Below are 25,774 nucleotides of genomic sequence, written 5' to 3'. Positions count from 1 at the left end.
TGCGTCTGTCCAGCGCGGTGCTCGATGCTCCGTGCTGGGGGACAGGACCGGCACCAAAGCAGCAAAAGAATATCTGCTGCAGCTGGCTCTGCCTTCAGCTTTTTCTGCATAAAACACTTTCAGCTGACTCTATTGCCTTCCTGGTCAGTGCTCAGCCCGTAAGGGGAGAATTGCTGCTGCCCTTGCCCTTAATTATCACCACTCGTACTTATTTCAGGGCATGAAGGCTGTCAATAGAAATATTTCCTGGGTCAGCCTCAACAAATTGCCTCAGAAAATCCTGTTGATGCGGTTCTCAAGATGATTCAGCTCTGCTTGCAACCTGTTAGGGCTAATTCCTTTGCCCTAGACAGCACACGCTGAGCGTACATCTGGGACATGCTGTAATGTTACATGTTAATTATTTACCATGGCCAGAAAGGAACTTTGCATCGCGCCCTGGGTAAGGGATTTATGGTTCGTCCTGCTGGGCTCTGGGCTGTGGCTATCGGCGGAGTAACAGCAAGGCCGCGGTTACAACAGCAAGCACGCTGGGAGGAGGGGGGGAAAAAATAAAGCTAGAAAAAAAATGACATTAGAAAGAAAGGCCCGCTGAGGATTTATTTCCAGCTGGTCCCAAAGCATCAGAGAGAAATAAGCCACTCAGGGAAATCTTGAATATGATCAGTGAACTATAGCAAAAAGTGTGAGAATATTCGGTATATTTGCATCCAAGTGTCAGTGTTGTTAGGAGCAGAACCCCATCGTTAGAGGGTTTTCTGTGACGAGTGCTGTCTTTCTCACCTCTCCCACCTGTCTGATGTGGGGCAAAGCTGTGCTGTGAGTTTCTGTGGGGAAGGGACACGGACGTCCGTGCTGTGCTGGCACCGCCACGTGCGCCTCTCCCCACCGATGTGCCAAACGCATGCGGCGCAGGGAAGGGCAGCACTGCCGCCTGCAGAAGTTTTAGCAACTTTGGCACGTGAATATGAATAACTGGGGGGGCGATGCTAAAAAATCCCATGTGGTGGGACGGGGCCGGCACTTCCAGGAGCAGCACACGACCTGGTGACACTCGGCTGTCATCCCCAGGACCTTTCCCGCAGCAGCAGCCTCTCCTGTCGTGCTGAACGGGGAGCAGGGTGCGTTCAGAGGCTCCCTGCTCTCCGAGCTGCTGTTATAAATCTCTGCCCTTCGGAGGTCACCGCCCTTCAGTTCTGAGAACCTGATCTCGCCGATTCCCAGAACTGCTCCGCGCGGTATCGATCTGAGCACTGACTCGACAAATCCGAGCGAAACGTGGGGCTCCAATTTCAGGCGGAGGGGGATCAGCCCCCCGAATTCCCTTTCTGGAAGGAAGGTTGGCAGGGTGAGAGGGTAGCCCGAAGAATAGCAGCCAACAAACACAAAACGCTTTGGGAATCCTGCAGAAGGAGCTATCAAACCAAAGCAAGCTACCAGCTGCATTTGTTGGAAAATAAGAGTAACACGGCAGGGTCCATCCCACACCTACAGTTTAGCTTTTCATTACCATGAACGCTTCCCTCGGAAACATCTGCCTGCCTTGAGGAAGGAGGCAGATGCAGCAGGACAGGGCCCCTCCACGCCTGTATAACCGTGTGCTCAAGACAGAGACGAGGTGCAAGGAGAAATTGCTTTAATTAAAACCACGGAGCTCATCTCAGTGGCTGGTGCGTGGTCAGGACGGGAGCGTGGGCAGCGCTCGCTGCAGCCAGAGGTTGGGTGCTAGGGGGAGCATTGAGGCTGGGTTGCGAGTGTGACTGCCTGTGTCCCAGTTTCAGCTAGGATGGAGTTAATCCTGGGAGGATATCCAGGGAGGGAAGCGTTTGTTTCTGGACCACCACCAAAATCCAGAAGCGAGCCCCCTTCCCTATACTCTCGCTTAGGTGCCCAGGGCTGCAAGCTGGGCAAACCCAGCGCGGAGGGGAAGAGAGGACCAGCCAGGGGCTGAATGAAGGGCCGCTGGCCAAAGACATAGACCAATTTATTAATTATAGTATTTTTACACTCATAAATAGTAAAGGCAGATTATACCAATGGCAGGGTTCCTTTCCCCCTCGCTTCTGGGACACCAGAGGCACCTGGTGGGAGCAGGGCAAGGCAGGAGGGCCAGGAGCTGCCCGGGGCTCTGGGCACAAGGAGGCAGCAGCAGAGGAGGCTGCCCCACGTCCCCGGCCTCGCCTGGGGCAGGGAGAGCTGCTTTCCCTGGCCTCGGGCCCAGGAGCAAGGCTGGCAGGGCTGGTATTAGCCATGCAGGGGTGAGGCAGTGGGGGAAATCGGGCTTTCACTCAACACACAGTTTCCTCTCTCTCCAGGCATTGGCAAGGCTCCGTATTCAGCAAAGAGGACGTCAATCCAAAGCTAAGGGAAAAAGGCTTTTTTTTTTTTGTATGGGTTCACTGTACCCCTCTCCTTGTCTAGCTGGGCGCACGGCCGGAGCACCTAATTAAAAAGCATGGCACATCTCACTGGGGATGTGGTGCCCGTTGTAAATTTTCTCTATTGTGGAAAAACAGGCAAAGAGTGGTTCAACTGCACGCGCTGCGTTTGGCTGCAGAGGTATCTGCCCTCCCAGCGCAGCAGAATTTCCTTCAAACAGGCAAACACCTGCAGTGGTTAAGTCTAAATAGAAATTTTAAGAACTCTGGTTTAGGTCCCTTTGTATAGCTCTTTCTTAACTTGCCCCACCAGGTTCTTTTCTCGCCTCAGCTGCTTTTCCAGCCAAGCCCGGGAGCCTGCCAGCTCTTCACAGCTCCCGAGGACTGCTGTAGAAATCGTTCGGGCTGGAATAACCACGCCACTCAGAGGGACTGGTGGCCCAGGGCTGGCTGCCTGCTGCAATCCCCCCACCTGACGGTGACGTTGGCTTTGACCTGCACCCCAGAAACACGCCATGAGGCAGCTCTGCAGTTCCCCTGCGCTGCAGCAGGGCTGTGTGCTCCAGGCCCTCTCTCGTCCTGGCCCCCGTCTCCAGCTGCCTTGCTCAGACAGAGCACCAACATACCAGACAGCCCTGGCAGGGAATATTATGGGCAGGGAGGCGACGAGGCAGGAGCATGCACAAACAGGACGAGCGTTCCCCATTCCCACAGAGCAGTCCACAGGGAAGGCGTCTGATCCGTGGCACAGCCCTCTGGGGTGAAGGCAAGGCTGGCCTTGCAGAGGTGAGTCCGTGCAGGTCCGAACCATCCCTTGCTGAGGACGGGGCATCCAGAGGCTCAGGACCAGAGGAGCAGAGCCAGCAGCACCACTGTAGCATCCTCATAGCTGAGAAAAAGCTGAGCAGGAGAACATCTCGCCAAAGAGAGGGGCTCAGCAGGCGAGTTTGGCCGGAGGCAGCAACCACCCGAGGTGCTGCTGAAGCTGCGGCTGCCCTGCTCGGAAGACGGTTGCATCGCTGAGACCTGGTCCCATCCTGCCAAACACGAGGGTGGCACTGCAAGCACCCAGGATCCCTGTCAGCTGCCAGCTGGTTATCCACACATCTACCCCAACCCTCTTCCTGACCGCGGCAGGTATTCGCCGTTCAGTGCAGCCTCAGGCTGGCCTGGGAAAATGCCTATACGGATTGAATACTAACCAGACATCTCCTTATATACACAAGCAGGGGTGGCAGCCGGCTCCCAGCAGCACTAATAGGTGTAGCCTTTGCCATAAAGCTGCGGGGGGAGGCTCCCAAGGTCCGGCAGGTAAGGGGCGTTCTCATCCAGGTGGGACAGAGGCACCGTGTCCTCCTCGCTGATCTGCCGGTCAAACTCGGCCTTCAGAGTCGGCCGCTGGTTATCGGGGAAGGCCAGAGAGAACAGGGCTTCGGGCTCACACACGAACTTGTACACGTAGCGCTCCCCAGCCACCTGCGGGGAAGAGAGGAGAATCCTGCAGGCACACGGGTGGCACCAGAGCGGGCTTGCAAAACCACCTAGCAAAACCATCAGAGCCTCACAAGAGGCTACTTTGCAAACTGACCTTCTGCATGATGCCCTTCTCGTAATAGTAGCGAAGGGAGCGGCTCAGCTTGTCGTAGTTCATGGCTGGCCGGTTCTTTTGGATCCCCCACAGCCTGGCTACCTGCAGGATAAAGCCACAAAGCACGTGGATGTCTGTGAGCCCAGCCCGAGGGCAGAAGGCCGTTACCCAGCTGTTTCTGTTTTGAGGACTAGGACCACGCCAAAGCACATATCAACCCTTATAACATTTAAGTAATAGGCTCGATATTTGTTTAGCAGCTCTTCAAGAGGGAGAGCAGAACTCAGACTGAAGCAGAGACGTTTTTCCTGCCATTGCAGAGCTCGGTTTTGCTGCCCCCACTTCTCATCCTCCAGTACTCTGACACGTTAAAGGACTGCTTCATCCTGTGCTACACTTGATCTGCAAGAATCAGACAAGTTCACCGGGAGCCCTCCTCCACTGGAAGAGCAACGCACCTCTTACTCCTACTACGTGGAGCTCAGCTTTGTCCACGAGGCCGAGGAATCTCTTGTAAGCAGGTCAGCCCACCGAAACAACTCACCTGCACTGGCAAGTGCCCAAAAAGGTGGTATGCAGCAAGAACAGGGCTACAAGCAGCTCTAATCAGATATGAACACATTCCAAAAGTCTCCTGAACATCGTCAGGTGGAATTGGTTTTTTGGTTGGTTGGCTTGTGGTGTTTTTTTTTTTTTTTGGAAACATGGTGACATTAGAAATGGCGCCTTAGTTAATATTATTTTTGATACTGAAATACCTTTAGACTAGGCCGTGCTTTCTTTCAGATTTTCATGAAAGCTTCCGTGATCAGTAGGGCTCAAAACCCCAAACCTCAATGCCAGCCTCAGGCACGGAGCATGAGGAGACAGCACGGATCACTGCAAGCTGGGGACTGAAGCGTGTCGTGCGTTGGGAAGTGGAGACAGGGTGATTTGGCTCGCTGCATTGCCGAGACCCTAAACCTACAGCCAGCCTTTGTTCAAGCTGACACGGGTGTCACCCAGGTGCTTGGACCTCTTCTAAAAACCTGGGCTTGCTGCAGGGTTTAGCCAGTGCCCCTGGGAGGCAGGAGCCTTTGCAGGGCAGAGGAAAACCACCTGGGCATTTGCATGCTCAGAACCAGCAGCTGCTCCCCTGAGCCTGCGGAGAAGCTAGATGGTTTCACCTCCTCTGGCTCAATCAGCTTGAACTCCATGCCTCTTCCAGTCCAGGCGATGAAGTGGGAATTGGTCGGATCGTCCAACAAAGCCACAAGAAATTGCCAGAGCTGGAGAGATCCCCGTCGCTGGTAGGGAGGTCCTTCCCGGTACCCTCCGACCTCCTGCTTAATGTCTCCTGCTGAGAAGGAGAAACAAGCTGTTTCTAAGGGTAACAGTGGGGGAAAAAAAAAAAAAAGAAAAAAAAAAAGAAAAAAAAAAAGAAAAAAAAAGACAGTTGCAAAGAAAGCGATTTCACAAAAACGCACCCAGAATATTTCAGTTCACATAAACCAGAGCAGCAAATTCACCAGTAGCTCTTCTAGAAGGAGCTCTGATGCACCTCACAATTAATCTACGGATGCCAGAAGGCCTTTGCTGCTAAAAAAGCACAAAATGCCAAAAAGGCAGTACGAGCCACAGCTAACACACCTGCAAAAACAGAGCGCAATGAACCACGCGGACAGCGGTCAAGCGGCTAGCAAAGATGCTGAATAACCCTGTCTCACAGCAAAACTAGATGTTAGTTTTCTCTGACCTTCAAATTTTTCTGGAACCACGCAGACATCGTCAGAGAAGGATCTCATCTGCTTGTCATAGCTGCAGCCTGAAAGAGAAAAAGCCACGCAGGCTGTCAGGGACAGGGACAGTGGAGCAGCAGAGCGCAATGCGGCGCAGGGAAGGGATGACAATTGCTGAGTTCCTCACATATTCAGATAGTTTGGATAACTCTCAATATTTATATACACGGAAAGGCATCGAGGAACAGCTACAGAACAATTAAACTGATTTCACTGCAAAGCACAGGAGGCAGAACAAGCCTGCTCTCCGGAGGTGGGTACCTAAGTGCAGCCGTCAAACCAACACCCGCTCAGGGCCCTCCTAAAGGGCAGTGACAGGCCGGTCCCTTTTACGCCTCAGCCATGCCACGACAAACTTCAGCTTCTCCATGCTTTTGATCACAATTAGCCGGGTAAATCCTTGGGATGGTACCACACGGTTTCTTGCAGAACAGCCAGTCACCTGCCTGCCACCCTTAACGCAAATTCTGGGACAGTCTGGGACAACAGGCTGGGTTCGCATGATTCCTCTCCCTCAGTCACCTCAAACTAAGCTTGAGCTCTGTGCCCTGCTACTGTTCTCACAGGTTCTCACCTGTGAAAGGCATTACATTTTTCCAGGGGGCATTATAAAGGCGTTAATAGAGAGCAGCAGCATCTGAATGTTTTCTACAGGCAACATCTCAGAAATTTCCTATCTTACATCTCCCTGGCTTCTTCCCATCAGGATAGGGAGTTCTCCCAGAGAGATTATTTTTGCCTTTACATTTTCTCAGCTAAGTTTGCAAACGAGCAGGTCTTTTTAAGATCTCTGTGCAGCATGTATCATTGCCTGGGCATGGTAATTTATATCTGCTATATCTTGTTTCCAAATCCCACATTTTCTGAAACAAACCTATTTTCTGTCCACAGCCGAAATGGAAGCTGTAACAGGGAGCTTTGGAAAGATTTACCTCGTATCCTTCGTGCTCCTGTGTAAAGCCATTGTCTTCAGCAGACATTTTGCTGATGCTAAGGGCGGAAGGGTACTCTGAGCTGACAGACTGTGCGTTATTACAATCATAAACTACTCTCAAAAAAGCATTCTTTGGGGTTTGCACATTTTCTTCCCCTGTCTGGACAGAAGGACCCAGTGAAAGTGTAGTATCAGCAGAGATGTATTCCCTACTCTCGGGGGAGCTTTTTCTTTATGTATTTATTTCTGCTAAAGTGACCAAATTCAAAGTGTCCATTAAAACACCAGGACACCAGAAGCAACACTCCCTCTAGAACAGCGTATCGGGCAAGTGATGTCAGGGCAGCAAGTCTTTGGACAGGTCTGCAGAAAAAAAAAAAATAAGATTTATCCCTCGTGGAATATAAGAGAATTACCTGATTGCTCTGGTGTCTAGAGAGCTATTTTTGGAACTATAAACTTTATTTCTATTGTGATCCTCTGAAGTCTCTGCTATTCGCTCTGTGTGCCCTGTTTCTATGGGAAGCAGCAGGTGGAGGTTGGCTCGGCCCGAGGCAGCTCAGCACACGTAGCTCAGACAGCTCAGACCCAGCTCCATGCTCACACGCATTTGGAAAGGGCCAGGCTGTCGTTAGCCACCCGAGTCTCTTCAGCCTCTTTTGGTTTTAGCCTTTAGGATCTGTTTGTCAGAACAGAGCAGGTTTATCTCGCACGGGGCACCAGCTCTCTCGGGGAGCTGCTGCGGGGAGCAGCACTCGGGTTTCCAGCAGCAGCCGCTGTCAGCGGTGAAAGCTGATCCCCGGGCAGCCGGGCTGGGAGCGCTGCATCTCCCGACGCCTCCATTTTGTGAATGAAATTCCTCTGCCTCCATTCAGGGATTCAGGGAAGAGGCACGGGGCCAGGCAGCGCCGTGAGCCGCAGCTCGGGGTCGCGCAGCACAACCCCTGCACCCAGCGCCCCTCTCCTCTGCCGGGGCTCGAAGGTCACCTCCTGCTGCGGGGATCCGAGATGGGGTTTCTGTACGGGCTCCAAGATATTTGATTCCTTCCTTTCTGCTGTCATTTACAGAAAGTTTTTGGTGTAAATCTGTTAAAGCTGACCTCACTTTTCTCCCTTTCTGCTACCTAGCGGCCCACACAACCCCCTGAAGGCCAAAACTCCCTGTGAAACCAGAACACCCTCTCCTCCATTTCTAGTGTCGTGAGTGGGAAACTTTCAGTGGCTGGTGGTGGAGCTCACTGCACAGAGCTCTCAGCATATTAATTCGTCTGGTTTAGGGACTTTTACCTAGTCACTGCTACGGTTTCTGAATGACATCCATATGAAGTGAGTAGAAATAGTTTTGAGATTCATCTCTGTGTTCCTCTGTTTGTGAGGCCTCTTATGACACATGAACAGGGGGACAGACAAAGGTAAATTTAAAGCAAGAAAAAAGACCTCTTTACACACTGCATAGTATCCTGTGAAGCCTATTCCCCTGGGGGGGTGTTTTTACTGAAACCAAGTCCTTCATAAGCTTTTGACATTTACGTGAATAGTGAGACCACCCCATAACATTAAATACAAAGACATGAGGGAGTTTCAAGCTCCTAAGTTACATGGCATGAACCGTCCTCTAACTGCCCTGAGCTAGGAGAAAGTTTCTCTGCTTATGTCCATCCCTGTGCGTTTGTTTGCACGTCTGTAATGTGCACCAGGCACAATCCAAATCGTGGAACTGGGCAGCACAAACCTGGAGCAGAGGCTCACAGGATTTCTTGTTAATGGGGCAAAGTGTTTCCTTTGCTGTACATTTTCAGGTGCATCATTGCCTGTTCTGCGGCAGCAGCTATACATTGCTAGGGAGATGTCGGAGAACCTTAGGATACTCCTAGGGCAGAAAGTGAACGTGAGGCAGAAGCCCTGATCCCACTTTCTCTGCCAGTCCTTCAGTGAGTTCAGCCAACCCCCATGAGCAAGCTCCTTTCCTTTAAGGGCTCATCTTTGGAATCCAACCAGAACGATCAGCATTATCTGACCAGATAAAAATATATCTAAGAACGCACGATTTCTGTCCAAACCTCCCAAATGCATTGGGCTGGCCAGGTGCCAAAGTGTTTTTAGAGATTGCAGGAGTCAGGGCTCCAGCCAAGAAGCCGGGGCTGGTTCCATTAATGGAAATGGAATTGCCATTATTAATTAACGCAGTGATCCAGCCTGGCTGAGACGAGGCATGGCGTTGCATGATCATTTTCCATGTTCGTTATCTACAAACACCGTGCACCTTTATCAAGCTTTACAGATTTAGCTTTTGATGAACGTGATCTTGCATGCCAGTGCTGCTCTGATATCCAGCCTGGCAGGGCTATGGGCAGGACAAAAACGGTTCAGACTTCACCAGACAGACTGGGACATCATGATGAGCACTGTCTGGCAGTTCCTGAGCTTCGCTGGAAAGCAGTGGGCCAGGAGATCATTTTTTAATTTAAAAGCTGCTTAACATCACACTGTCAAAAGCAGCTTTTGTCTGAAGACCTTCACCTTCACCACAAGACAAGGAAAAAAGTTTGATTTCCAGAGCTATTAAAATACACTTAAGAATAACCCGAGTTGTTCTGGGTTGATTAAAAATTTGCAAAGTCTCCCCTAAAGGCTGCTTATTCCCTTGAGGAAAAAAAATAAAAAAATAAAAACATGCCTTAAATCTACTCTGAGTAGGTTTAACACCACCTTCGAGCTCCTGTATCTCGTTTCCACTCTATCAGAAATGTCTTCCCAGAACATTGTATGGGCAGTGAACGTCCCGAGCTTCTCTTGGGCACACTAAGCAGTCCAAATTAATTGCGTTTCCTACTCCACAGCCAGTTTTCCCAGACCACACACCCCCCCGAAGACAAAACCCGGTTTATACCTGAGTCGTACACGTAGTCCACCTGCTCCTGCTTGATCACCACGGCCGCTGGGTACTGGCAGCTGCTGCCCGCCTGGCTTGCCTGCTCGTACCGCGGGTCGTGGTACTCCTGCTTGAAGCCCTGCGGAGGGTACTGGAGGCAGGGCTCGGACAGCTGGCGCTGGTAGCCAACGGGGGCTTCTCGGGCCATGCCCTGCGAGGAGGGGAAGGAGCGGCACATCTCCACGGGCGGCTGGTAGGCAGAGCTGGAAGAGGGGAGAGGCCGTGGGATGGCTGCTTGCCTGGCTCTCCGAGCTCTAGGGGGGCTGCTCAGGGGGGGCAAGCTGCCTTGTTTTGCTTGTTACGAGGGCTTGAGGAGCTGCATGGGGCAAGGAAGGGACCCAGCAGCAGGCATTTGCCATGGTAGGCTCAGTGCTGTAGGCTTCCTCTTCAAACCCCAGGCAGCAGCAGCAGCTGTGGGTCCCAGGTGCTTTAGTTATTTATTATTTTTTTTTTCCTGGGATCCTGAGGTTGCTGGAAGCTGAGCACTTGGATCCAGATGCTGCAGCCCCTCCTGTGCTGAACCACCAAAGCCTGGCCAGCAGCTGCTCCTCCTAGCAGGAACTCACCTGTTTTCGATGAGGTATCCACAGCTGGATGTGGGGTGGGGTGGCCCCGCAGGGGTCAGGAAGCTCCGGTCCTGTCTAGGGAACTGCTGGAGCGGTGACTGTATCGGGGTTCCTGGGTCGGGGGACTTGATTCCGACTTGTCTGGGCTGATCATAGGCACTGGGACAGTCAAACGGATATCGCAGCGTTACAGTTCTGCAGTCAATATTGCTCTCAGCAACAGGACAGCAATAGGGAAACGAGAAGGTGTTGGCCCAGATCCCCTCCCCATGGCTCCGAGCTACCCCATGCACTGGAGATACCAACCCCGGGGTGATCTGTACTGCAGCACACCCCCCCCTCACCCAGCAGCCAGGCCAGATGGTGGTGACACCACCCCATCAGATAACGTGGTAGCTCTTTGTTTTAGAGAAACAGTTCCCCGTAGGCGCCTGGGGAAGCAGCGTTACCTGGCATAAAGGCACTGCTCGCCATTGCGGTACTGGAATGGCTGCTTGTGGTTGCAGGACAGCGTGGGGTCCGAGGAGGGACTCTGCGGCTCCTTTTTAATCTTAGCAGGAGGACTGTGAAAAGCTACTGTGGGGGAGATGTGAAAAATCCAGTTGAAGCTTTTCTTGGTTACGGAGAGAGTCCCGTGAACAAGTCCCCTGCCTCAAAAATCCTATTTTTGAGCACACGAAAGCAAAGCTTTGGTTTGTGTTATGCAAAGTGCTCCTTTGTTAACACACCTGGTACTCAAGTCTTGTGGGCAGCATTACCATGTTAACACCACATTAAATTCTAACATACTTCTATGATGTTGCGCTGCAGATTTCCTGATAGCATAGTTTGTCTTGTAGGACAATAAACGAAGGTTTTTGCAGACAAAGCTAATGAGCTGAAAGCCTTCCGTGGGAAAATACCATTATATACATTGCATTCTATTACAGGCTGTCACCAGACTACCTTGCACACAGACACCTCGCAGAAGTAGCATTTCCAGAAGCACTAACCAATTTATAGATATATTATTATATGTTATTTTATATTAGCTATTCCAGAAGAGCTACATCGGTGTTAAAGCAGAGTACAAAGCAGAAACCTGACTTCCAAGTCCCCACTTTCACTGTAAGCCACCTCCAAGCTGGAAGAGCAGCTTGCAGGTCCTCTCCGCAGCCTCCCTCCTGGTGCGTACAAGGAGGAATATTTCTGGGCTGGTTAGAGTTTCATGAATAACAAACGTGGGCTGCAGTTTACAGCACCAGGATGTGGGTATTGTTACTTCTTGTGCTTAATTAAATCCAGCAGGGAGCAAAACTTCCTCCACTAGTTCATCAGAAAACCTCATCCTGGCTGCAGGGCACGGTAAGCATCTTCTGCCTTTGCCTCTGGGCTCTGCTACTGCTGTTAGGAGGCTGCTGACACTTGGGAAGGAAAGAAGAGTAAACCCAGAAAGGTACACAGGTCTAGGCTTGTTTTTCAAACAAGGGAGAGGTCTGTCCTCCAAATCAAAACCGTAAGCTCTTCCTAAGGCTCGCTGCGGTCCCCGTTTGCCAGTTTACTCCCACCTCTCGGGCTGACACAACGCTGCTTACGAGGAGTGGGATGCTCAGAGCTGTGATTACAGTTCCAAGGGTGGAAGGTCACATCCTGAGCTGCAAATACCTCGTATAGCTCATACTTTTGCTGGGTTTCTTTCAGCACTAACCCAAGCCATATGAGCAGCAGCCACCCTCAGGACAGCTCTTGCTCCCTGCAAATCCTCTCTGCGCCTTCAGAAGCGCCGTAGCAGGCTGCTAGCGAAAATGCTGCTGCCTCTCTCAGCACAGGAGGTTCTGGCCACTTCAGTTTGCCAACACACCTCCCAAAAATAGTTTTTCTCAGCAAGAAAGGAAAAAAAACAAACCACAAGTCTGACTCCTTTTGCCTGCCTTGGGATTCAGCCTACCCCAGGAAAGCCTGTCTTCACCCTCTGTATCACACCAGGACCCAAACGGCTCCAAACAGCCCGGCACAATCAGTAGGAATAAATCCATCCATAAGAGACCAGAGCCTCGTATTGCTTCTGGCTCTGCTCCTCCTCAGGGACAAGGGGCTCCCACAGCCAGCCCTGAGCAGCTCTTTTCAGCGTGCAGAGTAAAAGGGATGGACAGAACCCATCTAAAAATGCTGATGTTTTGGCTGAGGCTTCGGAAAGAAAAAAAAGAAAAAAAAAAAAAAAAGCAAGCTCTGTCCAGTACACTGAGCTCCATTGAAGCCTCGAGAAGCTAAATGTGCTAGGAGCAGCCAATTCTTTCCGGCCCCTAATAGCTGGAACAGGCTATCGCATTACAACTGGCTCATTCATTCGGAGTGAAACATGGGAGCAGCCCTCTCCTCAGTTCTAGGTCAAAGAGAGGAAGAAACAAGCTGCATGACTCAGAGAGCACGCCAGAGCCAAGGCGGGGAAGGAGGTAGGCGAGAACACCGCGTCAAAGCGCTTCATTTTGGTTTTCACAGGGAAAAGTGCCCCAGGCAGAGAGGGGCATTGGCATGGGAGAGCAAAATCGACTGCAGCAGCTTTAAAGGAACACCTCTGCTCCCTGAGCTGCCAGGCGTGCGTGCCCAGAGGACGGGGAGGCATCTTCTCGCAGCCCTGACACGCCGCTGAAATTGAGGCTCCGGGTTCCCGCAGCTATTCCGAACGGTCTGGATTAATTTCAAGTGTGTAGGCTTGGTCAGCTCAGCACCAGGCTCCATCTGAGCTGGCAGCACGCTGTGAGGACCGGCTGAAGCAGGCCCAGCGTGAGAAGAGCAGGAATTGTTGTACAGCACCAGTGGGGAAGGTTCCTAGACCCACGCCCGGACCTGCGCAACGCTCGGCTCCTCTGCAAGGTGAACACTGTGCCCAGCTCTCAGAGCAAATGTTTGCGGTGTGCTTCACACGCCCCTGTGCAAACATGTGCCGTGTTTTCAACAGATGGCTCCTCGGGGCAGGGAAAGGCCGTGCTGGCAGCACGAGCTCAGCCAGAGGCCACGCAGGTGAGCCCCAGAGCAGCACCCAGGGACACGCAGCACCTGGAATTCCACGTACAGCACCTGGAATTCCACGTACAGCCCTCTTCCTTTTGTTCTGGGGGGCAATTGCTCAAATTCTGCCTTTGAATATCATACAAATGCACTTTCTAAGCTCTTCAGGGATAGCTAATTATTCACATACGCACCAACCAAGACATCTGCTGGAAGCAGTCAGCGTAAGGGACTGGTAGCTCCCACCACCCACATACCTTTACATTGTCTAGACAGGGAGAGTTAGCTTTTTTTTTTTTGTGTCTTGTCTTTGTCACAACAATGCAGGGATGAGCACTGCAGCCTCAATGCCTGCATGTTGCATTTACGTATTCGTTTGGGTGAAGTGTCTCCTGCCCTTCTCCCCCGAGGTGCACCAGCCGAGATGCACCGTCCGTCCGTCCGTCGCCCCTGCGCTACTTACGGTTCTCTGAATGGAAGTCAGGCACAAATTGCTCATCGCTGTCTGGAACCTGAGCTGCCGGGGGAGGGAGAGAGGGAGAGGAGAATTAGATTTGGCACTTTGCGCGGTGTAATTAACAGTAAGGTAGAAATAAGTCTATGCAGGAAAGATCTGAGCTTTCCGCGGGGATGCACTTTAGTGACTAAGGCTACTTTCCCTCTGGGATTAATGAATCCCATTCCTCTGCCTGCAGTTGTGCTGCATCAGCCTGCCACTTTCTTGCTCTCTTACCTTGGAGAGAAAAAGGACACCAAGTTTATTAGCTCACATTTTTTCCTTAGAAACATAATAGGCAGAGATTTTTATGCATTTAGCAGGGGGAAAATAATTACCAGCTGATAGATTTGGCAGGGTTACGCCAGAGCGCTGAGAATGGGGAACATCTATGCCTTCAACAGAAACAATCCTTTCAGTAGCTCCAGAAGCAGTGGATAGCTTGGCACTAGCAGAATAGGCTACAGTATGTAGATCGGCAGAAAGAGAATATTTCAGAAGAAAAAAAAATTAATATAACCCGGTAGCAGGAGAGAGAAATTATAAATAACGCCGTGCATGTATGTATGATTTTGTAAGTGGGAAATGTAAGAGCAAGCCTGACTACAAAGCACTGCTCTTTCCCCAGTGATCAATGCTGTAAAGCTTATTTCTAAGCCTCTGCCCTGTGGACAGCACTGTTAGCACCACTCCAAGAATAGTGCGGTTTCTTAAACCTTGCTGGTATTTCCAAGACTGTCTAAAAGACACCTGGAAGCCTGCAGAGGCCCCATTTACCTGGCAGCAGCACACCCCCTACAAGATGCTGCTGAAGGTGACAAATCGTTAACAACATTAGCATCTCAATGATGTTGAGAAGCTTCAGGCCTAAAGCCTCCTCCTGTAGCCAAACTGGAGAGGCTTGTGGCATGAACAGACACAAGCACGCCGTCTGTAGTTTGTTGCCACTGCATGACCCAGGGGTTCACATTCAGTAATTCTGATTTCCATGGCTAGACTTTGCTAAAGCTGTAAAAAAAAGCTGGTGAGAGATTCCCGTAGCATCGACATCGAAGACACGAGGAAAGCCTTCCCCTGTGTACTTCATCACTCTTTGGACTAAATACTTATTTTAAATTCAAATACTTATTTTAAATTAAAATATTGGAATTCCATATTCCATTGGAACATGGAATTGCTCACCTGCCCGCAGGCAGCTGCCTGCCTTTTCTCATCTCCAGCTTTGATCAGCCCGTTCATGGATCACCTACCTCGATGTGGCCTTAGCCCACGCCCGGGTTGCCTCGAAGCCATTTCAGAATAGGGAATTAAAACATACTGAAACTGCCCAGAAGAGGGAAAAGTTTTATTGCAAGATGCACAGGTGCCCTTGACAGATTATTCTAACACAAAATCAAATGTTATAATAGGAATTAAGTCATTTTGGTACACGCGGCTAGTACTGCTCTGTTTGTTTTGGTTACTAGCTCTTCTGATTTCACAGAAGCCAGCTACGCATGTTCTCCGGTTTCTGCTTCCCTCACTTGCCAAGTGAAGCATTAATCAGCTCTGCCCTTGCACATTTGCAGAGGAAACAATTCCTTCAGATTTTTCGACCGTAAATACGACCGAGCTCGCTTACGCCCTCCTACAGAATGGTTTGCTCCTCTCTTTCCTTCGCTCCCATGGCTTCAGTCCACCCCCAGAGGAGCCCTCCACTACCCAGAGACAGCGGCTGACGTGGCGAATTCAGACCCGACAAAGAACTGAGCACCTAGGTAGGCTCTAGGAGAAATTGCCATGGAGAGAACCCTTAACCACGGCACGTGTCGCGTTACAATAATATTTTATTACTTCCAACAATTACTTTTATGTCCCTTTAATTGCAGGGAAGGGAGAACTTGCAGCAGATGCTTATTTCACAAAATCTCTCAGAAACTATTGCTGAGAATAGCGTCGCTGTTAGTTCACAACAGAGCCAGTTTGGGATATTGCAAAGCGAACAAAAATACTGCACTTAGCTCTAAAGCAAAGGTGAGGTAGTCAAAGTAAAGGGAGATGAGGAATGGAAGCCCAGTAATCTCAGTCACGTGAAGCTGAGCTAGACAAGACAAGCCAAAAATAAACCTCAGGGAATAATACTGCACTAACGACAGGCTGCGGATTAGAATGGAAGGAGCCAAGCTCTTCTCATTGCTCCTTAAAATAACCTATATGACAACTAATGGGAACCATAAGTGGTAAAAGGAGGGGAACAGAAGCAAACCTACATAATTCCTTTTATGAACTATCTTGAAAAAGTGATATCAAAATAGGAGAAATAACAGGGATCACACCACAGGAGCTGAGTTTGGATTCCTCAGCTTACTGCCCATTTCATTGCTGACAACCTCACTCCAAGAATCACTTCTGTGCAGCTGTCAGCTCCATGTCACATTCTAACAGATTCTGGTTAAAACAGTGTAGATGAGGACTTCAGAATTTTAGTAACAAGGCCTAGGGTTTTTCAAGCATCTGTTTCTTTTAAGAGCCATCTATATGCAGATAGTATTTTATGCAAAAGTGAAATCAGGTGTTAATTGCTACTGTTAAAAATACTCCTAAAAAGCTAACAAAGATACCCCTATGAATGAAATCACACACACACATTAAAAATATATTCATACATATATACTCAAGTATATACATGGTTGAAGTTTTATTAACGCTTCGCATATGGCTGAATGCTTGTTGTAAATTTGTATCTAATATTTGCTTCCTTCCTATTTTTTCCCCTTAATTTAAAAGTAACCGTAAGATAGAATAAAATAAAATAGCCAAAATAGCTAAATACCCTGCTTCAAAAGGCATTTTTTTTTTGTTAGAATCCTGTGAGTGGGAATCATCATGGGAGAAAATAGGTCCCTATGCCTATGTCTAAAGTCATAAACCAGATGATTAAAACACACACTGAATTTCCTCAAAAATCTCACTTTGACTGTGACCAGATGTGATGAGCTGTATAAGAAACCCACTTCCTATTTTCTGAAAGCATGCAACAGATATTATCACTGGGCATTTCTTGCACTGCAACTGCCAGTTACTAGAAAGTCAAGTGTTTCTCTTGCTGTCACCCTGGAATTTTAATCTAATAAAGACAAAAAGATACGGGAATGGAAATTCTACTTGCCAAAACAGAAAAAAAAAACAATAGCCTTCAACAAGTTTTTATCCTCCAGATTCTATTGTGACCTTTCCAAACTAGCTCCTGCTATGAAACCATCTCTGAAGTCTTTTGTATCTACCATAGTTTAACGATTATTACTTCTGGACTCTACCCTCATTTAATTTTGTCCCTATTAAAATCTTGTCTTCTCAGCTCTGAAGATTCATTAGTAATTTCAAGAAATCTCTCTGCATTTCCATCAAAAAATCTCATTAAGTTTTATGAAGCACTGACTGCTGTGGGAAGGGTATTGCTCTTCATGTTTATGGCACAAAAGCAGGTAATGGGAAACCTGGAGCCCATTCGGAGCCGTGTGGTTTTGACAAGCTGTTGGGATGCTCTGTGACTCAGCTGTCCCCATCAGAAAATCAAGACTGCAATGCATAATTGCCGGATGTATTGCAAAGAAAAAAAATCATAGGAAGTGGCAAAGTTCCTGAAATTCTTTGCACAAAAGATGCTACAGAGCATTAATACTTCTAAAGATCAAGTGAGAAGGTAGGAACTCAGGGAAACAAAGTCCATTCACTGACAGGAAGCAAAGGGCAAAGCTGTTTGGAGAATCCAGAGTTCCTTCCACTCTAGTAGCCACTAAAGGTTTCTTACCAGAAGTGGAAGGTATTCATTAGGAAATACAGTTTCGTGCTGCTACTTTTCTTCTAAGGTTTGCATTACGATTTATCAATCACATGACAGCAGGTTCCCTTTCTCCGTTCGGTGCTACAAAACCCTGCGATGACCTTCCCTTCACCCAGGGTGCTGGTGAATTCATTCTACAAACACTCTGCTACTGACAGACGTATCGTAGTGATTGTGTGCAAGTTCTTTGGACTAAGGAGCTATTCAAAAATATTAGAAAGCCTAAAATTGAAAGTCTACCAGGATCCAACTCTGAGGCAAACAAATCTCATCGGCAGCTCAAGGTTTTTGAAGATTTAAGAGAAACCGGTCTCAAGCAAGCACACACACTCAGCAGATCTCATAGATGACCAGCAATTAATACCTCTTTTTCTGCTCCAAATTAGCAAATTGTTTCAATCTCAGATGAGCCTCCAGATAATTCCTTTTGCATCCTTACAGTCCTCACACCCTTGAATGCTGCCTGATCAATGACATTTCATTTTAATTTGAAAAAAAAATATAAAACACTTTTTTTTTCTTACTAACCTTACTTAGGTTACTACCTTTTTGAGGGTTTTTAGAAAAAAATACAGAGAACTGTTTGACAGGTTTGTCCTTCGCTTGTTGAAGAATTCAAGGAAAGAACCCTGCTCAAAATACCATGCATATTTTTTTATTATTGTTAAATATTTGTCAAGTACCTAAATGCATTAAGTGCTCTTATGTTTATCAAAAGTCTGTACTTGAGGATACATTTTGAATTCTTCTGAAAAAGGGATCATTTGTAGGACTGGAATTAGAACAAATTCATTATGCCGTTTAGAACCACTTTCACTTTGAATTAACGGCACTCTCTGGACCTTGAAGTTTCCTCTTCCTTGAAGTCAAAAGGCAAAACAATTTAGACTTCAAACTGAGCAGCATGTAGAAAGACAAACTCCAGGAAGGTCCTTTCAGAGACTTATCTTTAAAAAAAAAAAATCCTAAGAAAAGCACCTTGTTCCCCGAATTAAAATAACAGATTATTGTTTGTTTAAGAAAATATCAATGTTTTGGCAACTAACAAAGATAAGCAACACATTAGCATAAAATCAAACCAGTTACAAGTAGAGACTGAAACGAAAATTGTAACCAGGAAAACGGGCTAACAGCCAAGTTCCATTCATAAGCAAATACCCAGCACAATAGTGTGATTCATGCTTCTTCATTTACACAGCCCAGAGGTTGGCAAGTCTGAAAAAAAACACTCTGCGTTTGGAGCTAGGCAAACGAAGCGCAGGAGCAGAACAAACACCGAAAGACGAACGAGCGAGAGCCGAACAAACCAAAACAGAGCGAGGGAAGGAGCCTACCTTCTGTCAGCCAAGTCTCCTGGAACTGGCTCAAGTCCTGGAAGAGGTCTGCACGAAAAGCGAGAGGGTTCCTCAGTGGAGCGCTGGGGAGGGACAGCAGGATGCTCCAGCGGCGGAGATGCCGGGCGGGACGGGGAGGTGGGGGCGGAGGCGCAGGGGGAGGACCTGCTCCCTGCCCAGAAGCCTTCACCACCCCCAGCCTCCCCTCCACCTCCCCCCTTACCTTCCGAATCCTGCACCGGCGGCAAGCCCGGCTCCACGGGGCTCTTCCCAGCGCCCTCCGGAGCCCCGCACCCGGGCCCCGCGTGGCCGGGCGGCTGCTGCGGGAGGAGAGGATCAGCGCGGGGGCTCTGAGCGGGGGCTCTCCCGGCCCAGATCCCCCAAACCCTTCCCACCCCCCCGCCCTGCGGAGCCGCCACTCACCTGCGGGAAGGTGAACGGCACCTGCTGGTCCAGGTACCCCTTCATCCTGTCGCCCGTGCGCTACCTCCGCGGAGCTGCCGGCTCTCGGCGGGCACCTGAGAGGGGGTAGAGGCACAAGGGGGGGGAAACTAACAACGAGCTGAGCCTCCCGCACCTGCCGAGGCCAGCCCACCGGGTGGGGGGAACCGTATAGCCGGTGGGGGACTCCTCACCGCTCCCCAAACTTGAATCAACGGGCGGGAGCGAGGCCGCCTGGCCGGGACGAACCCGCGGGACGAGCCCCCCGCCTGGCCGGGACGAGCCCCCGGGCCGAGCCTCACCCGGTGGCGGCGGCTCCCGGCCCATGCGGAGCCCGGGGCAGCCCCGCCCGCCCGCTCAGGCCGCCGTGAGCCCGGGGCCGGGCTCCCATTGGCGCATCGCCGCCCGCCCGGCCCGGCTCCCCGCTCCTTTGTTTCATTGACTCCCTGAATGAAGCCCTGCGCCGGGCACGCCCGCCAATCCCAGCTCGCGCTGGGCCTCGGCCAGGGGGGAGTGGGCGTGGCTTTAGCCGCCTGGACCAATCAGCGCGCGGCGCTCGGGTGTTCATTCAAGGACGGAGCGCCCATTCATAAAAAAACTCCCGAAGTTCATTCATGAAAGGCTGCGGAGGAGCTCGAGCTGCGCCTGGCAGCGTGCTCAGCCTGCGCTCTGACTCCCACCCAGCGGGGCACACGACCAGGCCTGCCAATTCTCACCCACGCAGCAGTCATTTTAAAACAGTCTTGAGGTTGTTTCTCTTCAGACGCTGTTCTGTTCAGGAATTTCTTCAAGTTTCGACAAGATTTGGAAAAATCTCACTCATCTATCTGGAGTTAAAATAACTAAAGCCTTAGCTAACGAAAACAGTTTGACTCTTGCAAATGTTAAAGGGGCAAGAGGCCCAAGTTATCCCTAACGCTTAATGAAAACTGCATTTTTGACAAGTTTTCTCTACGGTTAACCTATACTGATGTGCCTGTGATGAAAGGAGTATCTGTTACAGAAAACAGTACGTTTAAGCATCTAGTCAACACATATCTTAATCTTTCTGCTACCAAGATGCAGTTCTGCTGTTACCAGGAACCCACTCTGTCAGGGAACCTGACCAAAATGTTGTTTTACCCTGTTCATTGGAGCAGAATGAAAATGTGTTAACTGCTCCTACATCCCCACACATTGCAAATATGTGGTTAAATACAGCACTAGAAATTTAACTTACTCTGACCTGAGAAGGCCACTAAAGCATATGAGTTAATCTTTTGATTTTTGAGTTTTACTGACTTTGTTTCTGTTTATATATTTTGTAACAACCTATTCAGGCTGTTAATTTTAATTTAATTTAATTGGAGAGCCACAAGAGAATATTTCTCCCAGTTAGATTGTTGTTAGGCAATTTTCACTTTAAGTGTTCTGCAAAGTCATCAGATACTCATGCTTTGCACTTTTTCCTATACAGATCATTGCAAAAGAACAGTTTGACTCTTGCCTATTTCTGCTGCATTTCCTGGTTAACAGATAATGGAACCTTTGTTATTTCAGGTCTGATTTCAACATATGGCTGTGCTTTGAAGCGGATGGGATTTTCTACTGTAATATTTGTTTACTTTATGATGTTCTAATTTCCCATTCAACAGGCAGCGACAGAAATGCTGCTGTAGGAGAGGCTTTATGTCCCAGCATGGTTCTTTTCACCCCCCTGTCTCTGTAACATGAAAACAACCTTTCCAGCGTTCTTTATTGCTGTCAAGTGCAGAGACACACTTAGAACAAGAGGCTGTATAGACACACTGGAACTTGACTCTGTTAATGTCAGATAATCTAAGGATCTAACAATGCCGTATCAAGCAGACTCAGCCTTTCACCTTAGAATACATAAAATTTCTGTCTCAGTTCAGCCCTTGTTAACTGAGAGCTCATAGATGCACATAGTACCCCACCTTAAAAGGAAAAAACAAACAAACAAAAAACAAAAACACAACACCACAACAACAAACCCCAACCAACCAACCATCCAACAAACAATCAAACAAAAACATTGATCAACAATACAAGAGGTGTAGTACTAGAATGGGGCTGTCGTTATCCTGGTACAGCTGGTCCTGATGGTGAGTTAAATGAGGTCAACATGAACCTGAAGCTCCTCATCATGAGCAAGGCCAGTCTCTCATTTAGCCATGATGACAACAATGGGTTTGGGGATCAAGTCATGCTTTAAATCTGCTCACCTGTCCACCTACTGGTTTCTTTGCTCTGTACTCTCCTCAGTAGATCCATCCTTTTGTTTTCATGTTATTAAAATAATAAAAGTGTTATTGATTAGTAGCATAGAGGATGCGGGGTTTATAAGCAACAGGAGAGAAAGGTGTGGCTTCCTAAAAAGACTGCTGACTTCACACTGGGAAGCACTCAGAATAAGCAAGAGGTGTAGTGGAAGTTATAGGTACCAGATTGTGTAGTTTCCTTGCTTGATGATTTCTCTCTCGTTCTTATGTGTTTGTTGCATATATACGTTATATGTTTGCTTTCAGATGTTAACTGATCAAAAGGGGGAATAGGGCTCTGGAATTACTGTTTATAGGTTCAAAAACTAGCACTCAGGATCATTAATTACCTTCTGAAGTTTTCTCTTTGTGTGGTGGAGTGTGTGAAGAGTTCAGAAGTGATATACAAACCAGAGGGAAGCTGTCTCTTTCTTGCTAAGTACTAGCAATAGATTTACTCTAGCAACGTAATTCATGCTGCCTGGGATGTTTCGTCCCTGGACTTACAGCTTTTTCTTTCTTTAAGTGCTAACTAGGTGCTGGGTTTAATCCTTCTGTGTCAATCCCCATGATTTAACTATTTCCATCTATTGTATAGGCTTGAGAAAACCCATTCCTGAGTTTCAGATACATTCCCTGTGGTCCACACCAGCTATGGTTAGTGCAACGTAAAGTTCCCAATCATAGATCCTGACACCAACAGAAACAAGTAATACATCTTAGAACATGGTAAATTGCAAAATGAGAGAGAAAAAAAAAAAAAAAAAAAAAAAAAACTGTGCTGTAGAAAAGAGCATGAACAGACTTGTACCTTTATAAAAAATAAATAAAGAAACAGCTGGATGAAGAGCTCAGGTTTCTTCCCATCAGGAGTGAAATCAGCCCAGCCACTCTCCAATAGCCTATTGTTCCCTGGGCAGGAGGATTGTGAATAAGGTGCTGAGTCCACTCATTGCCTGTTGATGTTAGCCACCTTTCTCTAGTGAGCTTTTGTAATACCTGAGAAAACACAGAAATCCTGACACAGGAAACACTTGCTAAATATTTGTGTGCAATTCTAACTTAGCCTCATGAATGACAGTGCTCAGGAAAGAGCCTGGAGAGAAGGAGCATGTTCCCTGAGCTATGCTCAGCCCCTGCTTCTGCCTCTTGCTGTCAGGTGGGTGGCAGGAACACCAAGCTGGCTTGTTACACTGCAGAGAAGCAGTGAGGGGCAGCTAACTGGAGGGAGCATCAGTTACAGAGCATTCCTAGAGGGATTCACTCTGCTTGTGCTTTAATGGAGAGTCCAAAAGGCATTGTAGTGTGGGGTTCTGTGTGTTGTTTCTTTTACCAGGGGGAAATACCTTGTCTGCTTTGCTGGCTAGCCTACTTTTCTCCTGTAGCATGTATGGTCGTGGTCTGTGCCTTGACAAGAAAGGCTTGGGGGTTGAGCCCTTGCAGCCTGTCACGGCTCCCTTGCATTCTACTCTCCCTGCAGCAGCTTCTTGGTAACACTCTTCAGGCTATGGAAGCTTTTGCCTATGGAGCTGAAGAATATGTGGGCAAAGATATTTGCCTTGGAGTACTTGCAATCTTCCTCCCAGGCTGACAGAGTGACTCAGGCAAGAATCCTAATAGGGGTTTACCAAATCCACATAGTCAGGAAGGGACCATTAGAAGTGTGGGGCTCAGCAGCTAGCCATCTGACCACATCTGTACCGAAATGGAGCTGGAGAGCTTTGACTCTGTAACGTGCAGGCTGCTCTGCAATACACTTCCTAATGCATTCATCAATGGGCATTTTGGGGTGTTATTGCTGTTCTTGATCTATTTTAGTAATGGGAATGGCTGTTTATATCCTTGAACTGCTATTTTTGGCAAACTAAGATGAGAAAAAAGTGGTAAGGCTCTTTGTTAGAGTGAGTCTCCCTCCATCAGCATAACTTTGTTTTAACAATGTTATCTGATAATTGCCTGACATTATGTCCACAGATCAGAAGCATTGTCAGCTAAGTCACAGTCTGCTCCTCGTCCTTTTATTTTGCAAGCTGTAGCATCAAAACTAGCTAGAATGAATAAAAGGAACAATGTCATCTGATTTCAAAGACGGATGTTTGGCAGTGACCCCATCATAACTCATCTTGAGACAAAGTGAAAGAAAGGCTGTGCCCAAGGAAGCCCAGAAGCTGATCTGGCACAATTGGTCCATATTCCTAGAAACAGGATGAATAAAATTGGCAGACACAGGTTATTGATCAGGGTTTAAAATGCACAGTGTGTTTTCTTGCTAGCAAGTTCTTTCTCAAGCATGAATATTTAAATTACAAGGATGACTTTTGTTCAGTCTTTCTGCAACCTGCAAGAAGCTCTATGGGAACGAGTTATTTTGAATTTCACATTTTAATTTCAAGATATTATATAGGAGCAACGCAGCAGGAGACTTCCACTAGCCCATAGAGGTTTGCTTATGAGTCTTACCATGCCTTTATGGGTGACTTTCTGTAGTCATTGTAGTCCCAGTGTGCAAGAAAGCATCTGGGCAGGTTTTTGCTCTTTGGGTGCTGTTTGGAACACAACAGACTTTGGTGACAGCAGTTTTCTATAGGGTTTTGTGATCAGAATGCCCCTTTTAAGTATTCATGCCAGCTACTTTTTATAATGTTCTGAATGAGAGAAGACAGCTAAGGCACTTTGTCTGCAGGAAGGAAGCAATTAAATTATTAGCACTTTGAGAAATTAAATGATATAACTTATGGCAGAATAAGTTTAGCAAAATCTTATAATGTAAGAAAACAATTAAAAAGAGTTATATAAGGTTGGGTGGCTTCTTTATTGTGATAGAGTGAGCAGTTAATTGATTGTCATCTTGCTGTAATGTACCAGGGCGGTTGTGACAGCAAATAGAGAATTTGTGCTCAGGATGTATGGAGATTAAGTGCAGAAAAAGGGGAATGTCTTCTAGGGAAATGGGGGTGAGCAGCAGCCTGCTACCCTTGATTCCTCCTCCTTATATCCTGGGGGGAGAGATGAAGCAGAGAACTTCCCTGTCCTCCTCTTCAGCTTCCAAGGCCAGATGTTGTAAGATCCCATTTAGCCACTCCTCTTTGAAGCATTCAGGCTTCCTGCATCGCTGTAGAATTGAATCCCCCAAATGGGAGAAGCCTAGAGGTTGCTCTACCAGCACTGGCAGTGGAGCTGAGCAGCACTATTAGCTCCGTCAGCAGCATCCTGCCTTCCAGAAGGTGCTCATGAATTGGCAAACCCTCCCAGGCTGTTCAGCTTCTCTCACAAAATTTCTGGAGATATTTGTGTCCTCTTCCATGAGCCCGTTGCACTTTGTTTAGCCCAAAGAGAAACACAGTTTCTGGCCTGGAAAGCAGCTGTATTGGAAGAAAGGGAACTTAGCTAGAACCTGCAAGTAGCAAATTACGTCTATTGCCACTCTGAAGGATCTTCCTCTTTAAATCTTTGAAGATAATTCTGTGCTATTTGTATGCTTCATGGATACTAGGGATGCATCATTACATAGATGCTTGCAGAGTGCTGATTGTGACCAGAAAAGGGAAAGATTTGGGAAATGCTGTTACAGTGAAGGTTATAATACTGATTATAGCAATTGTTTTGTTATAATGCAGCTTGGTACCCTTGTTTTAACTGCAGAAATCATTGCAACTTCTCCCTAAATGTTTACATGTTATCACTCAAACCAAAAGCGCTGAAAGGTACATGCAAGTAGAAGATTTACATCGGCTGTCACTCTTGAAAGCATTATGAATTTGAGGCTGGAAGAGAGTCAGCCCAGCCTGAGCTGCAAGAATGGTGCTGAGGAAAAGCCTGGAGGAGTTTAGAGCACGGTCACTGTGTTGTTCAGTCAAAAAAGAAGTTATACATTCATCGTCAGGCATTTCTGCAAATGCCTGCCTTAATTACCAATCTGTGCTTCTAACAGGTACAACCCTAAGATTCCCAACCCTTCTTTCACATGGGACGGAGCAGCAGCATGAAGCATGAGTACCAGGGGTCAGTCCCAGCGCAGTCATGTCTGCAAGCTCTGCTCTTTCCTTTTTCTTTGCTCTCCTCTTCAGTTATGGCTTCTAAACCCAGCTTTCTGCCTGAGAATACCCCACTCAGTTTCGTCTTGAAAGGGGTGAAGCGGCTCATCTGCTGAGGGTGGAGCAGGCTGGGCTGCAGCTCTGGAGCTGGGGGACGTTGGTGTGGCCGCGGGATGTGTGGAGCTGCTGGAACAGGGGGACACGTGCGGCGAGGAGGAGGC

At 48.2% G+C, this 25,774-nt stretch overlaps 1 protein-coding gene across 10 annotated transcripts; it reads right to left on the bottom strand.

Annotated features, from left to right (window-relative positions):
- Window positions 1–1,967: 1,967 nt before the first annotated feature.
- On the bottom strand, window positions 1,968–19,715 carry ETV4 (ETS variant transcription factor 4). 10 transcript variants are annotated; one of them, XM_066981802.1, is made up of 13 exons: window positions 19,561–19,715; window positions 19,241–19,335; window positions 19,041–19,137; window positions 18,818–18,865; window positions 13,999–14,121; window positions 13,628–13,681; window positions 10,626–10,752; window positions 10,177–10,335; window positions 9,569–9,813; window positions 5,702–5,770; window positions 5,133–5,305; window positions 3,967–4,068; window positions 1,968–3,854 (listed from the first exon to the last, which is right to left on the bottom strand). In XM_066981802.1, the coding sequence occupies exons 2-13, from the start codon at window positions 19,283–19,285 to the stop codon at window positions 3,633–3,635; spliced, it is 1,464 nt and encodes a 487-aa protein (XP_066837903.1). In that variant the 5' UTR covers window positions 19,286–19,335; window positions 19,561–19,715; the 3' UTR covers window positions 1,968–3,632. The 10 variants fall into 10 exon arrangements, with proteins under 10 accessions (XP_066837903.1, XP_066837906.1, XP_066837904.1 ...); XM_066981805.1 differs by having other exon boundaries at window positions 19,041–19,134; XM_066981803.1 differs by having other exon boundaries at window positions 19,453–19,714.
- Between the last annotated feature and the right edge of the window lie 6,059 nt (window positions 19,716–25,774).

The sequence above is a fragment of the Anser cygnoides genome, chromosome 22, assembly GCF_040182565.1.
Source record: "Anser cygnoides isolate HZ-2024a breed goose chromosome 22, Taihu_goose_T2T_genome, whole genome shotgun sequence".
NCBI classification, from domain to species: domain Eukaryota; kingdom Metazoa; phylum Chordata; class Aves; order Anseriformes; family Anatidae; genus Anser; species Anser cygnoides.
The sequence above is the reverse complement of the archived record's forward strand: the minus strand, read 5'-3'. Positions and strand labels throughout refer to the sequence as shown.